Genomic DNA, 15,304 nt, shown 5'->3' with positions numbered 1-15,304 from the left:
TATTTATTGGAAATAAATACCCATCTCGCATTAGATATAAGGAATACGTTTTTCTTATTTCTTGTTACTGTCATCATACCTAATAATGGAAATTATAAGTACTACGCTTTTAAAACAGTAAAATTAATTATTTTTCCGTCAGGTTTATGTGGATTAAAAATTATAGATTATTTGAATTAAAATACTTTTTTTGCAACTGTATAAAATATGGTACTATAAAATATGGTACGTGTTTCCGAGCGGAGTGTTGTGCTTGTGACGCGCATTTTCTTATATCTGATTGGCTATTTGCTATGGCGTGTGTCAGCTTCAAAACTTCTAAAGTCAACGTTTGACGGTTAACGAAAGATTTAAAAATTCGAACGATTTCTTACAATTTATTGCGATGATTACAGTTTTGTCTTATTATGTTATGTTAATGATTGAATTCGAGTGCTGTTTGTGTATAATTTTGTGACCGGGTGCTATAATTGGTGGAGTTTGGTGAAGTTCGACGTACAGTTTCAATAATAACATTAACGTTTATATTAGTGCTACAGGATTCAAAATGGTTAAAGTGGGCACAGCCCTTGTACCTTCCAGAAGTGGTTCGACGCAGAATATGGCCTCGAACATAAAAGTTGTCGTAAGGGTGCGTCCCTTGAATGACAGGGAATTGGGACAAAATAATCGCACAGTGATCGAGGTGATTGACGAAAATCGGCTGGTTTTCGATCCCAAGGAGGACTTGCCGCCTTTTTTCTACCAAGGGGTCCAACAACCCAGTAAGAATTACCTCAAACGCGCCAACAAGGAGCTGAAATTCGCATTTGATTGTGTCTGCGGGCCAAAAACAACGAATCAAGATGTTTTCGAAAGTGCGACGAAAGATATGCTGGCTTCTCTAATGGAGGGCTATAACTGTTCGGTGTTTGTGTATGGTGCTACAGGGGCTGGGAAGACCTTTACTATGATCGGTAGTAAAGAACACCCTGGCATTACATATTTGACTATGGATCACTTATTTCGCACCATAAGCGGCTTTCAAGTGGATAGAGAATTCGATATTGGCGTATCTTATATTGAAGTAAGCAATAAATTTAAACTTACGGTTTTTTGAAGCTATTACATTAGTAATACCAGTCTCTTGGCACTGCAATATGGGCATTCACAAGTGATTCCCACACTTGGTTAATTCAGAGTTTTATTTGCCGAGTAAATTTTCCTAGTATGAACACACTTGCTAAAACAATGGAGAAACACATTGTAACCAAACCTGCATGCCTAAGAGTTTTCCATAATGTTCACAAAGTTGTGTGGAGTCTACCAATCTGCATCGGATGAGCGTGTTGGAAACTTACTATAACCCCTTTTAACTAATATTAACCACTTCTAATAGTGGGAGGAGACCCAAACCCTGTAGTCGCCAGTAATGGGTTGATATGATGATGATTGTGATGAAAATAGGCTAAATTTTAAAACGTGTAAACTTTTCAATGGCAGTTCAGAATTTATAATAATACTATACGGCCCCCAGGACTATCTGTCGGGCTGATTTGTGAATCTAAACCATCCAGGGTGCCACCCAAACGCATACCGAAAAATTCATTCAAATCGGTCCGGCCGTTTAGGAGTTCAGTGACATACACATGCACACAAGAAATATATATATAAAGATAAGCATGCAAACATCCATACAAGTAAATGTTTCTTAAGACTAGGTTATTACTGAAACACAATAAATATACTTCATTTATGGATTTCTATTCAGTTCCAATGAACTTAGGAAACTTTTTACTGTAAAAATATGCTTAAAAATCACAATTGTTGACACACCCTTTTTGTTTTAGTAGCTTCTATATTTCTCACTTTCATCAAGATAAATTATTCAAAAAGCCAATGCCATTTACTGTGACAGTTTGTCTAGATATGTTTTTAAAGGCATTTCAATGAAACTTTTCACATGAGGTTTTACACCTACGTCTCAGGTTGATAGCAGCAGCAGCAGTTTGCAGGTTCTTGGGCTCTGTACATAGGTAATAGTTTTTCACCAGTGGCGTGCATAGAGGGTATACACAGGGTATGCAGATGATATAAAATAAAGGAAATCTCCAGTATGAGTTATAAAACACTTAAGGATAGGTAAGAGTTATTAAAATGCCCACGTTCATAACTCTTGATGGAGATTTTCTTCATTTCATATCATCTGCATACCCTGTGTATACCATCAGGTGGGCCATCTGCTTGGTCCATAAATAATTAATTATAAAAAAAAAATCTGGTGCAATTTATTCACACACAGCAGAAGTGTAACTTCTGAAAAGTATCCTACGAGAGATTGAGGTGGATGTAGAGTATCAGAACTATTAGGATAAATATAAGGTTTATTCTTTTTCCATGGTAGCTAGAATAGGTAATAAAATGTATAATCTCTCTCTGTCCTAAATATTTATGTGTTTGTCTCTTTATCTAGATATTATTCGGTTTTCTTGGTAACTTAAATAGGAAAAAATCAGATATAATAATAGTATGTATATTTCTGTTTCATTCTTTGCCTGCTTCATCCTACACATTTTTGTATTTGTGTCCCTTACCTGTAATTTTTTCTGTTGCATCCGGTTTGAAATCACAACGACTCCAAAGAAGTTTCACTTCAAAAATACTAGAATCTAGTCTAGATGAAAGCTTTAAAATAAGTCTTGTTTGTCCACAGGTATATAACGAAAATGTGTATGACCTATTAAAACCATCATCCACACCTCTACAATTGCGGGATTACCCTCAGTATGGTGTGACGGTAGCGGGGCTGTCTATACACAACATAAAGATAGCACAGGAACTGCTCGATATGCTGGAGTTTGGCAACCAGAACAGGACCCAGCACCCCACTGATGCTAACGCTGAGAGTTCCAGGAGCCATGCAGTTTTTCAGGTGAATTACTGCCCTAATATTTGCTGCTTCTTTAACTTAACCATTGATCTTAATTAATAACAGAGCTGAAGTTTGTTTTTTAATTTGCGGAGGGTGATGTGAAATAGTGAGTCCCGGAATAGTGGTAGAATAGCAGATGGAAGATTATATGCAAAGAAACACACTTATAATGTGTGATGGGCAAAATTCCAAAGTCCACAAACTTTTAATACAATTGTATTTCTTTATGATTTTGTACATTCTTACCTTGTGGAAGCCACAGGGAAATTTTCACCATCTTAAAATTTTTGGGCAGTCGCATTTAAATAATTATGAATAATTAATAATTTTTGTCTGGTGGGAGGCTTTCGGCCGTGGCTAGTTACTATCCTACTGTTAAAAACGTACCGCTAAGCGATTTAGCGTTCCGGTACGATTTCGCGTAGTAATTACTCCCTCCCATCTTAGCCTGCACTTACCACCAGGAGACAATTATCTCCCTGGGGAAAGGTGAAAATATCTTCTCCCATAGCTTTATCAAACCTCATAGAATTACAAGTGGAAATAATATCCAAATCATATATGTGTAATAACAAACGGGGGTAAACTTCTCCTATTCTTCTCCTAAGTTACCCATAGGTTAAGTTTATCCCCGTTGTTGTTAGGGGATATCATTGTTATCCCCTGCATGTTCTAGCACTGCAGGTGAGTTTGCAGTCAGAACTTGTAGTGGAATAAAAATTAAAAGAAGAATTATCCATAGGTGTATGTGACAATGCGTTGCAAGACGAGCAGTCAGTGTCGCATGGTCAAACTGTCCATGATCGACCTGGCGGGCAGCGAGCGGGCGTCCGCCACCGGCTGCGTGGGGGAGAGGTTCAAGGAAGGCGCCAACATCAACCGCAGCTTGCTGTCGCTCGGCAACTGTATCAACAAGCTGGCAGACGGTAGCAGCTACATACCGTACAGGTGAGGATACTGCGCATGTGTTGCTGTTTGCTCTTCCACTAGTTTTCATCATCGGCCCATCTATCTATCTATCTTTATATATATATTTCTAGTGTGCGTGTGTACATACACACGCAGATAGGAGTTCAGTGACATCACTGAACTCCTCCTAGATGGCTGGACCGTTTTGAATGAATTTTTCGGTATGGGTTTGGGTGGCACCCTGGATGGTTTAGATTCACAAATCAGCCCGACAGATGGCGCTGGGATCCGCTAGTATATATATAAAAGAGAAAGTGTGTGGGTACGTTCCGTATAGGCTCCGAAACGGCTGGATCGATTTCAATGAAACTTTCGGGGAATCTCCGGATTGACCTGGCGAGTAATCCTGTAAAGTTTGGTGACGATCGGAGCACTCCTATTTTTAAACTCTCAAACTGTCAAATACAGGTTTTATTTACTATGATGATATTCTATTGTTGGGTGTACATGGGTGTAGATAATGATCTTCACCCGCTCGAGAAGAGAATAGAAGAGAATGAATACGGAGAGAAATAAATGATTTAATATATTATGAGACTTAAATTCAAAATTTAATGATGTAAGTTTATTGTTTAAATAATATAAAGCAAAATCTAGCCCGGCGAAGCGGGCTGGGTACGCTAGTTATAAATAAAATTTCTTTATCCCAAAGAAGTAGTAGGAGCTGTGATAGCCCAGTGAGTTAGACTTCGACTTCACTTTTGGGGGGGCGAGTTCGAATCCCAGCACCTTTTCTCAGTTCTGTGCGTTTTAAGTAATTGAAATATCACTTGCATGTTTTCCTTCAATGTTGAAACATTGAAGGAAAACATCGTGAGGAAACCTGCATGCCTGAGAGTAGTTAGTAGTTCAGAATAGATGTGGCAGTGCGTTTGCTAGCTTATCTCTAGTCTATACAATTTTGAAGGTACTGTACATTTAAAGCATTTTTTTACTATGATATACGTAATTGAAATTTAGTTTTTGTTTTTCTTAAAAATGCAGAAGATAGATATAAATAATATTATAACGAGTGTAGTTCCTGGAAAATAGTTGAGGGTAGAACAAAATATATATACTGACAAACCATGTCAGTAGACGCTTTTAAATATTTTACCTGTAATTTACGACTGTGGTGTCTTAAAAAAATGTGATTAATGAAAAGAAAACCTAAAAAATAAATTACAAATATTTGTTATGGTGGGATGTGCCGTGTTGGGACCCATGGATTTGGTATGTTATTTGAACAGCTTTCGATATGTGGAAAGTTTCGTTTTTCATTGTATTGAAAATTATATTCGACTCACAACCTTAAAACCCTTATTACAAATTTATGATAAAAAATAAATAGTTATTACCTACTCTTAATAAAGTGTTTTGAATTTAGAATGCTGCTAATTATCCTTTATAGTTCTTTTGTAGCACGAAATGTTTAGAAAAGTTATTAATTAAATTATTTTGACGTACTACATTATTTATGATTGAAAAATAAAGAGAATGAGATTCGAGAAGAAATAAAGTGCCGCGATATGGAGGAAACATGATAAATTAATATTGAATTGTTATTCAAGTTAGAATAAAATCAAAATCCTTTTGTTTTGGATAGCATTAGTAGATAAGTTTTTTTGCATACTCATCGCCCTTAGCCTTTTTAATGGCCGAATGCTGAGCAAAGACCTTCTGCAGGGCTAGCACAGGCAGGAGACAAAAATTATATCCCTCGATTATATCCCCTTACGAGGGATATAATTACCGTGTCCACCTGATAAAGCACGGGAAAATGGAATAGGAGAGGTTTACCCCCGTTTACCTATTACACATATATTATAAAAGAAATAAAATAAATATACTACGACGATACACACATCGCCATCTAGCCCCAAAGTAAGCGTAGCTTGTGTTATGGGTACTAAGATAGCTGATGAATATTTTTTATGAATATAATACACATATATACTTATAGTATACAGATAAACACCCGGACACTGAAAAACATTCATGTTCACCACACAAACATTTTCCAGTTGTGGGAATCGAACCTACGACTTTGGACTCAGAAAGCATGGTCGCTGCCCACTGCGCCACTCGGCCGTCACATATTATATTATTTGGTTATTAATTTCACTTGTGCGCCAATGCTGTTGAGAGTTTTTAAAGCCGTGGGAGAAGATATATTTATTTCCATTCCCCGGGGAGATAATTGTCTCCTACCCATGCTATTCGTGCTGGAGAGGTCTAGACTGATTTTGATAATAATCAAACCTATTAACAGGGATTCAAAGCTGACGCGCCTCCTCAAAGACAGTCTCGGAGGAAACTGCAAGACGGTGATGATAGCGAACGTGTCACCATCAGCAATCAGTTACGAAGACACCTACAATACGTTGAAATACGCAGCGAGGGCCAATAAGATCCAGCTCAGCATAAAGAAGAACATAATCGACGGCAACATGAATGCCGCTCAGAGTATGAAACTCAACAAGGAGTTGCAGAGAAAGCTCGAGGAAGAGGAGAAGAAGAATAAAGAACATAAGGAAGTGCAGGTCAAGTTGGAGAGGAAGATCAAAGAGCTGCAAGCCAAGTTGGCTTTGTCTTCGAGTCCAGCAACTGTTGATGATAGCAATGGTAAGAAAATCTTAATTATATAAACCACTCCAAGAAAAAATCTCTTTCGTACATACGGGTGTACGAATATTATGCGAAAGAGATAAAAATACAATGGTTGCTTTGTATAAGTATATTCTTCAATGGCGCAGATTTATACAACGTGTGAACCGAAATAATTCTTCACAGGCTTTAGAGGTACATTATGTACTGTCTCTGAGACTTATCTTTGAAGACGAAAACCTAATAGTTTTTACTAAAAACCACTGCCATAGTTTTTACTGAAATAAATCAGATATCAGCCCTAACATCACATGCAAAATTAAAATGTCGCGTAGTATAGGTACTGTGCGCGTGTCAGCGTTTTATCTTCAATAGGGTTGTCATTAGTTAACACTCCGAATGTTATGAATTCGTTTGTATGGAAAAATAAATAGGTTTCTTTTGATTTAATATTTTTACAGGGGTGATTTCTTATGAAATATACATATGCATCCTTCAATATTATCTCGTAATTCTTTAACACGTTCTATATGATTAGTTAGAAAGTTGGTAATAAGCCAAACAGGTAAAATTACCGTATTTATATTGTACAAATTTGTCATAAAAAGATATGCTAAGGTTTTCACACCTTAATATCAGATGTGTTAACATTTCATACTATAAAAACTTGTATGTAATCCAAAACTAGCCGATTAGACAGTATCTTTTTGATAAAAATATATTTTTTCCCTATTTGATTATAAAAAAACCTAAATATTTTTAGTATTGGCTAAACAAGCATTCTGGAGTCAACGCATCAATGAAGTAGAGCTTGCCCACGTTGCGCTAGAGAGCAAGTTACTTACTCTGATGAGTCAGCAGCGTGTGCTCGCTCTAAGGCATTTTCTACGCACGCGTGCTTTTGAGCACGTCGCCGATCTTGCACACCGTTCTTCATGCGACGCACTAGAGCAGGTAACTCACTTTATCTCATACTTTAGTCGAGTGTTTTTTATTTTAAAGTTACCATTATGCCGGTACCCTATGTTTTTGTCTCATAATATTGTTATCATCGTCATCAGTAGTAATTTAAAACTCATTAATTAATGTGTATTAATTTAAATTTAATTTAATTTAAATCTTTACAGTAAGTATTTGTCTTTTATTTCATGGGTTTGGCATATTGCCTGAAATAAACGATTATTATTATTAATATAGCTTTAATATAGGGGTGGTGACCTGATCTGTCGTCACCACACCGAACAATATGGTTATAAATTATTCTAAAAATCTTCTTCTTTCTTAACTTACATTCTCTTTTTTTCCTTGTATTTGATACATTTTCTTTGTAGATTTGCACCGAAGAAATACCGCGTCAAGAACGCGCATCAGAGAACTATATAAAACAACATGTCAGTTGGAATTCAAAAATTATTGACGTTTGGAACAATTGGACTGTAAGTGGCAAGAAACTACAGAAAGTACTCGACGAATGTCTCGCGGACTGCCAATACTTGAACGATATGGTTGAGAAAGTTAAAATTCAAAGCAAATACAGAATATGTAAAGCCAGCAACGATCTAAAAGACAAACTCAGTTCAATTATGAAGGAGGAGATTACTGTGTCCACCGAATGCATGAGTGATTCTTTCAATATGTTAAAAAAAGTTTATTTAACCCTCAAAGGTTACGGGCATGCTCCACCTGCTTTAACTTTAGAGTATCTCGGGATAATGAACAAGGTGAAATCTGCCAAGAACATCAGCTGGTCGGATGAAACGATAAAAAACGATCCACATTTCAAATTCATCTCGACCCTTGACTTAGAAAACCCTACTGCTCCACTCGATTTCAATCAAGAAGACGTGCCAAAATCTCAAGATTTCAACGCAACCATTGATATTGTGACTGATAGTGACGATTTGACAGACATTGAAAACCGTCAACCTTGTGCTAAAAAACGTAAGGGGACACCGATAAAATTGCAAAACAATGATACAATTATAATAAACGACTCGTTAGAAGCTTTGGACACTCAGAATTTGAACTCTGCGAAGAAAATTAAAACTGAAACTAGATTGCAGTTTGAAAATCTGAATAATTTCGGTGAGATTGATCCTAAAGATTTGAATTCAACATTCGTGCTAGCGGGCAAAATGGATGTGTCTAAAAAGATGCCCGTTAAAGTTGAATCGAAAGATGTACAGCCGGTGAAGAGAGGTTTGACGGATCGGACTAACACTCTACAAAGGACTATAAACTTCAATAATGACAATAAAGGTACGTTTATAAATACTAGCTTTTGACAGCTTTTTCTTCCGTCTTTTTTACGATTTCGCGGGATATAACTAATAGTAGTAGAAATTTTTGGGACAGAACTTGTTGGCAGCCATCCTAAGTTAGGTGTTATTATGTGTCCTACTGAAGGCTATATTTAATACTCCTAATAATATAATAATAATAATAAAATGACGATATTACTATTATCTCATTATATGGTAAATAATATATTATTAGGTTTTTTTTGAAATATATATTATATGTTGTGTATATTAGTTTATATATTAGTATTTAGCTATTGGTATGTATGTATTTTATATTTTGTACCACTTGCGGTCTGTTCTGCTTTTTTCTTTTCCTAATTCTAAGGTTGCCTGGCAGAGATCGCTACAAAGCGATAAGGCCGCCTTTTGTATTCTGGTTCTATTTTTACGTTTATTTTTTTCTTGTTTAATTCTTATACTTCATGTGGTGTACCAGTAAAGAGTCATAATATAAATATTCCCACAACGGGAAAAAATGTTTGTGAAAATCTCGCACTTGGAATTCTGATATATTTGTTCCGGCAAATATTACAATTAAAAAAAAATCTATTTTACTACACCAGCTCGTATCGTCAAGCCAGTGATGCCGGTCCGCCGGGTGGGCACCGCCTTGCCAGCCCCGCGTGGACCCGCCTTCGGTTCTAGCGTGTCGCGCGACGGTTCCAACTTCCGAACTATACAAGGTAAATAATACACATTATAATCATGAAGTCCAATAATATAATATTTATATATTATGCCCATAAAATAATATGAATAATAGCCCAGTGGATAGAGAGTCGACTAGTTTTTTCGGGTCCCGAGTTGGAATTCCTGCACCTCTAATATTTCTAAGTTTTGTGCGAGTTTTAAGTAATTCAAATATCACTTGCGTCAACGGTGAAGGAATTCATCGTGAGGAAACTTGCATGCCTGAGGGTTCTACATAATGTTCTCAAGGTTGTGAGGTCAAAGTGCCCACCAATCCGCACTAAGCCAGCATGGTGGACTACGGCCTTAACCCCTTCTCATTGTGGGAGGAGACCCGTACCCTGTAGTGGGCCGGTAATAAATAAATAAATATACTTCTACAATACACATCGCCATCTAGCCCCAAAGTAAGCTTAGATTCTGTTATGGGAACTAAGATGACTGATGAATATTTTTATGAGTAATATACATAAATACTTAGAATATACATATAAACACCCAGACACTGAAAAATATTCACGCTCATCACACAAAAATTTTCCAGTAGTGAGAATCGAGCCCACGGCCTTGGACTCAGAAAGCAGGGTCAAAGCCAAAGCAGCGCAAACTGCGCCAATCGGACGTCGGTAATGGGTTGATATGATGATGCTGATCATCATTTTTAATGCAAGTGATATTTTGATTGCTTAAAACGATCATAACTTACAAAAGTTAGTGGTATGTGCCGGCGATCGAACTCTGTCCCCCCCGAAAGTGATGCCGAAACTCTAACCACTGAGCTATCACCACTTTATATATATATACATTATACACAATAGCATACAACTTTATGACAGTAGTGGAGCTTTTTGTGTCAGAGGTGCTACCATCATACTTGTTTCTGCCGCTAAGCAGCATTGTTGGAATGCTGTGTTCCGGTCTGAAGGGTGTGGTTGCCGGTGTATCTACATGCACATGAGGCTTAACACCTATAGCTCAAATTGCTGGACTCGGGGCGGCATGTTGCGTGACGTGTTCCTTGCATGCACTGCGAAGCTGCTCTGTTTCTAGGCGATGGTTGTCCACTTACCAGGTGTGCCATAAGCTTCCCGTCAATTATAACTAAAAAACAAAAAAAAATAACGAAAGTGACTTTCAATAATAACATTTGTATTTGTAATATGCTATTGTGAGTTATACGATTTTCTGCACGTAATGATAACGGTTTAAAGATTTGAATTCAATTTAATCCGTAGCTTTTATCCTAACACATGCATCACCCATACTAATAAAGTACTAAACAAAACTTGTAACTTACTCAATAGTTCCGCCCCGTGATATCAAACAATAGTTCCGACGTGTTCATTTCGATGTTAAGTAATTACTCCGGTTTAAGTAAAGTTAATTTAATCTTAGAAACCTACACGGTATATTGATTGAGTTACGAAATTAATAATGTAAAATAGAATGGGGTTCGACATTTGAAGAAATTGCCAACTATGTTTCCATAATATGAAGGTCTTTGTTATTTCTAACCCCTAGTACGATGCACAGCTCGAAAAATTTGTCAGTTTTCTTTGTAGGGATTTATAAGTAATGCGTTATACTTTATCTTTAATAGAATATTCAGAATGTAACTAGTACGATATTTTAATCACCATATTGAGATAAACTAATCAAGGTAGTATCGCAGAGATTGCTAATATGCGATAAGGCCGTCTTTTGTATTCTACTTCTATATACATGTTTCTATTCTTTGCATGTAATGCTTGTTCAAATAAAAGAATCTATAATTTAAATAAACAGATAAATGACCGACCAAGATGGCCATAGGTACTGTAGCTACGGCGCGCTTGCGTCATTATAGTCGATTATAGAGAAGTATGTGTTTTAATGATATTATGTATTAATTTGTTTTTTGTAAGAGCATTGTCATGACCGTTTTCGGATTGACCTCAAATCATATGATTGAACAAAAAATAAGTGTTATCTTAGTACCTAAAACGAAAATACTACTAGATATTAAATATATGGAGTCAACTCGATATCGAATTTTGTTTCCCAGTAATCGTACTAGGGGTGTAGATATATCAGACTGAAAGTAAATATGATTGTTTTATTATTTCAAGAATATCATAACTTAATTTTTTTTATATCTTTATTTTTTGTTGCCATAGTTGAAAGTAGGTACTTAATTAAAATATGATAGTTACGTTTAACAAACTAACATAATATTCCGAAGATCTCAGTGGCGTGCATAAGGTTTCAGACCAGGGTATGCATAATTCAAAAACTGGGCAGAAATTGAAATATCCTCCTTTACGAGTGATAAATTTTCTTTTAGGGTAGGCAGTGCATCTGTGCATGTATGAAGTGCACGCCACTGCAAGCTCTAATACCCTCTCCTATAAGTGGAGGTCTGTTCCCAGCCGTGGGAGATTTATAGTATCATGATTCAAGGTTCGTGTGTGTTCTGGGGATCGAGAGCTGTACCTCCGAAACGAAAGCTTTGGTATTGACTACTCTTATGTCCGTTTTCACTAGAACGAGTCATCGCCTAAATGGAATGCCTACTGATTTAGGCGATGCCTTTAAAATAACGTTTCACCAACTCTTAAGTGATACCTATTAGAGAACGGATGATATATGCCTACGAATCTCCTTAGATTAGGCCTTATTTATTGAGGCATTGTCTTGTATGCAGTTAGTTTTATGATTAATACTGACTAACTAAATGTTTGTGTTTGTCTAGTGATATTTAATTGCCGAAAACGCACATAACTCCGAAAAGTTATGCTTGTGTTTTCTGTGGATCATAATCAGCCCGGCTGCCATGGGCAGGAGACAATTATCTCTTCCACAGCTTTATCAACTATCAGAGCATTAGAAAAAAATTAAATAATATATGTGTAAAAATAAACGATGATAAACTTCCCATATTACACATCCTGTGCTTTAGCAGATGGACATGTTACTTATAACCAATATCAGGGGATATAATCGGGGGATTACTAAAGCACGGGAACATGGAATAGGAAAAGTTTACCCCCGTATACAAATATAATATTATTTGGATATTATTTCCACTTGTGCGCCAGTGCTCTGAGAGTTGATAAAGCTGTGGGACAAGATATATTTTTATCCTTTCCCCGGGGATATAATTGTCTTCTGCCCATGATAGCCGTGATGTACCCCGAACGGAGAGCTGAGGTCTTACCAACTATTAGTTTAACGATAAATAATCACTAACTAAATGTTCGTATTCGTCCACTAACAAACTAACAGGTGGGCAAAAGAACGTTGCGTTGACTGAAAGGTCAGTGGGTTTTAAAGCAGTTCGGGGCCGGGAGAGAGTGCAGGCGCACCCGTACTCGCGTCCCGCACCGTTCGGCGCCAGGAAGTGAACACGAGTGAACACGAGTGAACACGAGTGAACAGGAGTGAACAGGAGTGAACAGAAATGAACACGAGTAAACAAAGAAGTGACGTAGAGAATCTTAGTGACCAACAAAAACTTTACTTATTTAATGATAGATATGATGGAGGGACTGCTGAAGTTAACATAAGTGACTGTACATTCACTGCCTGTTGATAACGAAGTGCCAGTAATATAAGTGAAAGTATAATCAATTTTTTTTAATTATGTGAGATAAGATTGATTTTACTTAAACATGAGTGTGTTTCGTTAAAAAAAAAAACCACAATCTGATTTAAATAACGCGCCGAGAGAAGTATTAAAACGCATTGTTACGCCAGCTCGTAACATTTTGTATGTTTTTTTTCTTTAAACTTAATACTCTGGAATTGTTTTATTAAAAAATACTTAACAGGGCGATTTTTTTTTATTATTTGTACAAAATAAATGCATTTAAAAAAACGCCCGGCTATGGTCATTAACGTATCAACAAATGCACGCCCACTGCTGGACTTTTTAAGGGGTTACAAATTCCATGGTCTCCTGCCACTTGCGTCCAGCGTCCTACGATGGTGTAGTCTGTCCAACATGTATGTGTATGTGGAAGTTATGTGTAAGCCTATTGCCATAGCTTCGCGACTGGTTTAACTTTGTAATCATGACGAATCACTATTATTATGTTGTACATCCTTGTATCTGTGAACCAAAGTAGTGAGCGTGTCTATAAACAGTGCTATCCTTTTCAAAGGGACAAAGTGTGAAAAGGACAGAGAGCTGAGGGGGAATTTATAATTTCTGGATTTTGTCTGGCCTCGTCTGGTGGCTAGTTGCCACACCCTACTGACAAACGTGCTGCTAAGCGATTTAGCGTTCCGGTACGATGGCGCATGGAAACCGATTAGGGGTATAACTGCCATTCTCCCATACAGGTTAGCCCGCTACTGTTTTAGACTGCATCATGGCTTAATATTAAGTGAATTTTCTAGGGTTAACTTGTAGTGAAAAAGAAGAAAAACAGAATTATCAAATTTTCAACCTCCTGCGTGACGAGACGTGATCTCATGACGCACCATCCTTTACGTACGAGCTTTTCCAAAATTACCGACAAACATGTAATCTCCATACAAAACTGACATTTACGTCTCGTTTATATCTGTCGCGTCTTGTGTATGTATTAATAAAGAGATTTTAATAAATGGTTATTAGCTTTAATACATTTACACAATAATATATTTTGTAAGAGCGATTTATATAATTTGTCTAATATAATTAACTTTTTGTATTGACATGTAATTTTAAATGACGATTTGACATAAGTTTTTTGGTAAGCGTTTAATTAATGTTTTGTATCTTAATGTATTAGAATCAGTGTGTTTTGGTTTAAAACTAGACACATACTGTAAAAATGCGGTTGTTTGCATATCTCTACACTACACTAAATTGACAAGTCTAAGAGTAGATATTAGAGAATAGATGAACCTATTACAGTTTTGGATTTGTAAATTTAATTGTAACACAATCGAATAAGTACCTCGTTTTAGGAAAAATTGTTAATAGGAATTGACTATAAACAAACCTGTCAATTTATTGTAGTTTGGATATTCGTGTACTACTGATTTATTAGAAATATTCTTAGATAAATTTTTGATATATGACAGTGGCGTAGCGTAGAGGATATTAGTAGCCGTGGCAATTGGGAAAACAATAGATGTTAACAATGACTTTTATTCTCAAAAGAAACAGTTTCATTTAATGAGAAAATAAAATTAACATAAATAAGTGGTAATATATTATCTAGTTAGTGTTATACAAAACTAGTAGCTTAAACTAATAACAGCTTTTAGTGGTTAAATAAAATAAATTTATAATAAAATATAATAATTCTATATTCTTGATAAAGATAAACTGAATATCTCGTCTGGAGGATTTGGTCGTGGCTAGTTACCACGCTACCGGCAAAGAGTGCCCGCAAGCGATTTCGCGTTCCGGTACGTATGGTTTTCATATGCTTCTGCCGTCCCCCCACCTTGTGAGATTGCATTTAAAGGCTGTAGTTGAATTTAAACAAAAAATACAGTCGTATTTGACTGTTTTTTTTGTAAGAATAACTACTCTTTGTAAGTGACCCTCCGATTAAGTCTGAAAAATCTCGCGGGAATTTTTTTTCCCGAATCAACATGTAGGTATCCTCTTTCAGTCTCCAGGATACAAGCTTATTAGTGCAAAATTTCTACACAATCTTTTCGGGGATAAACTTATTTTATGTCCTTATGTCTATCACCTTTTGGATGCTATATGTACCTTATTTTGGTAAGATTGGTTCAGCTATTGAGCCATTGATAAATAACAAATAAACAGACAGACAAACTTTATTTTGTAGGATTGAGTATATGACGCATTATGAAACATATATAAGGGGGTGGCGAACACTGTTACACCACTGATATTATA

General features: G+C 36.4%; 1 protein-coding gene across 4 annotated transcripts; it reads left to right on the top strand.

Annotated features, from left to right (window-relative positions):
* The first annotated feature begins 308 nt into the window (after positions 1 to 308).
* Positions 309 to 14,640, top strand: LOC120625711 (kinesin-like protein KIF18B). 4 transcript variants are annotated; one of them, XM_039892863.1, is made up of 8 exons: positions 309 to 1,066; positions 2,693 to 2,911; positions 3,654 to 3,859; positions 6,132 to 6,484; positions 7,230 to 7,420; positions 7,798 to 8,725; positions 9,333 to 9,452; positions 12,775 to 14,640. In XM_039892863.1, exons 1-8 carry the CDS (start codon positions 548 to 550, stop codon positions 12,840 to 12,842), a joined length of 2,604 nt encoding a protein of 867 aa, XP_039748797.1. In that variant the 5' UTR covers positions 309 to 547; the 3' UTR covers positions 12,843 to 14,640. The 4 variants fall into 4 exon arrangements, with proteins under 4 accessions (XP_039748797.1, XP_039748796.1, XP_039748795.1 ...); XM_039892862.1 differs by having other exon boundaries at positions 12,772 to 14,640; XM_039892861.1 differs by having other exon boundaries at positions 12,760 to 14,640.
* The last annotated feature ends 664 nt before the right edge of the window (positions 14,641 to 15,304 follow it).

Source organism: Pararge aegeria, chromosome 8 (assembly GCF_905163445.1).
Source record: "Pararge aegeria chromosome 8, ilParAegt1.1, whole genome shotgun sequence".
In the NCBI taxonomy this organism is placed as follows: domain Eukaryota; kingdom Metazoa; phylum Arthropoda; class Insecta; order Lepidoptera; family Nymphalidae; genus Pararge; species Pararge aegeria.
This window is presented reverse-complemented; position numbering and strand designations above follow the sequence as displayed.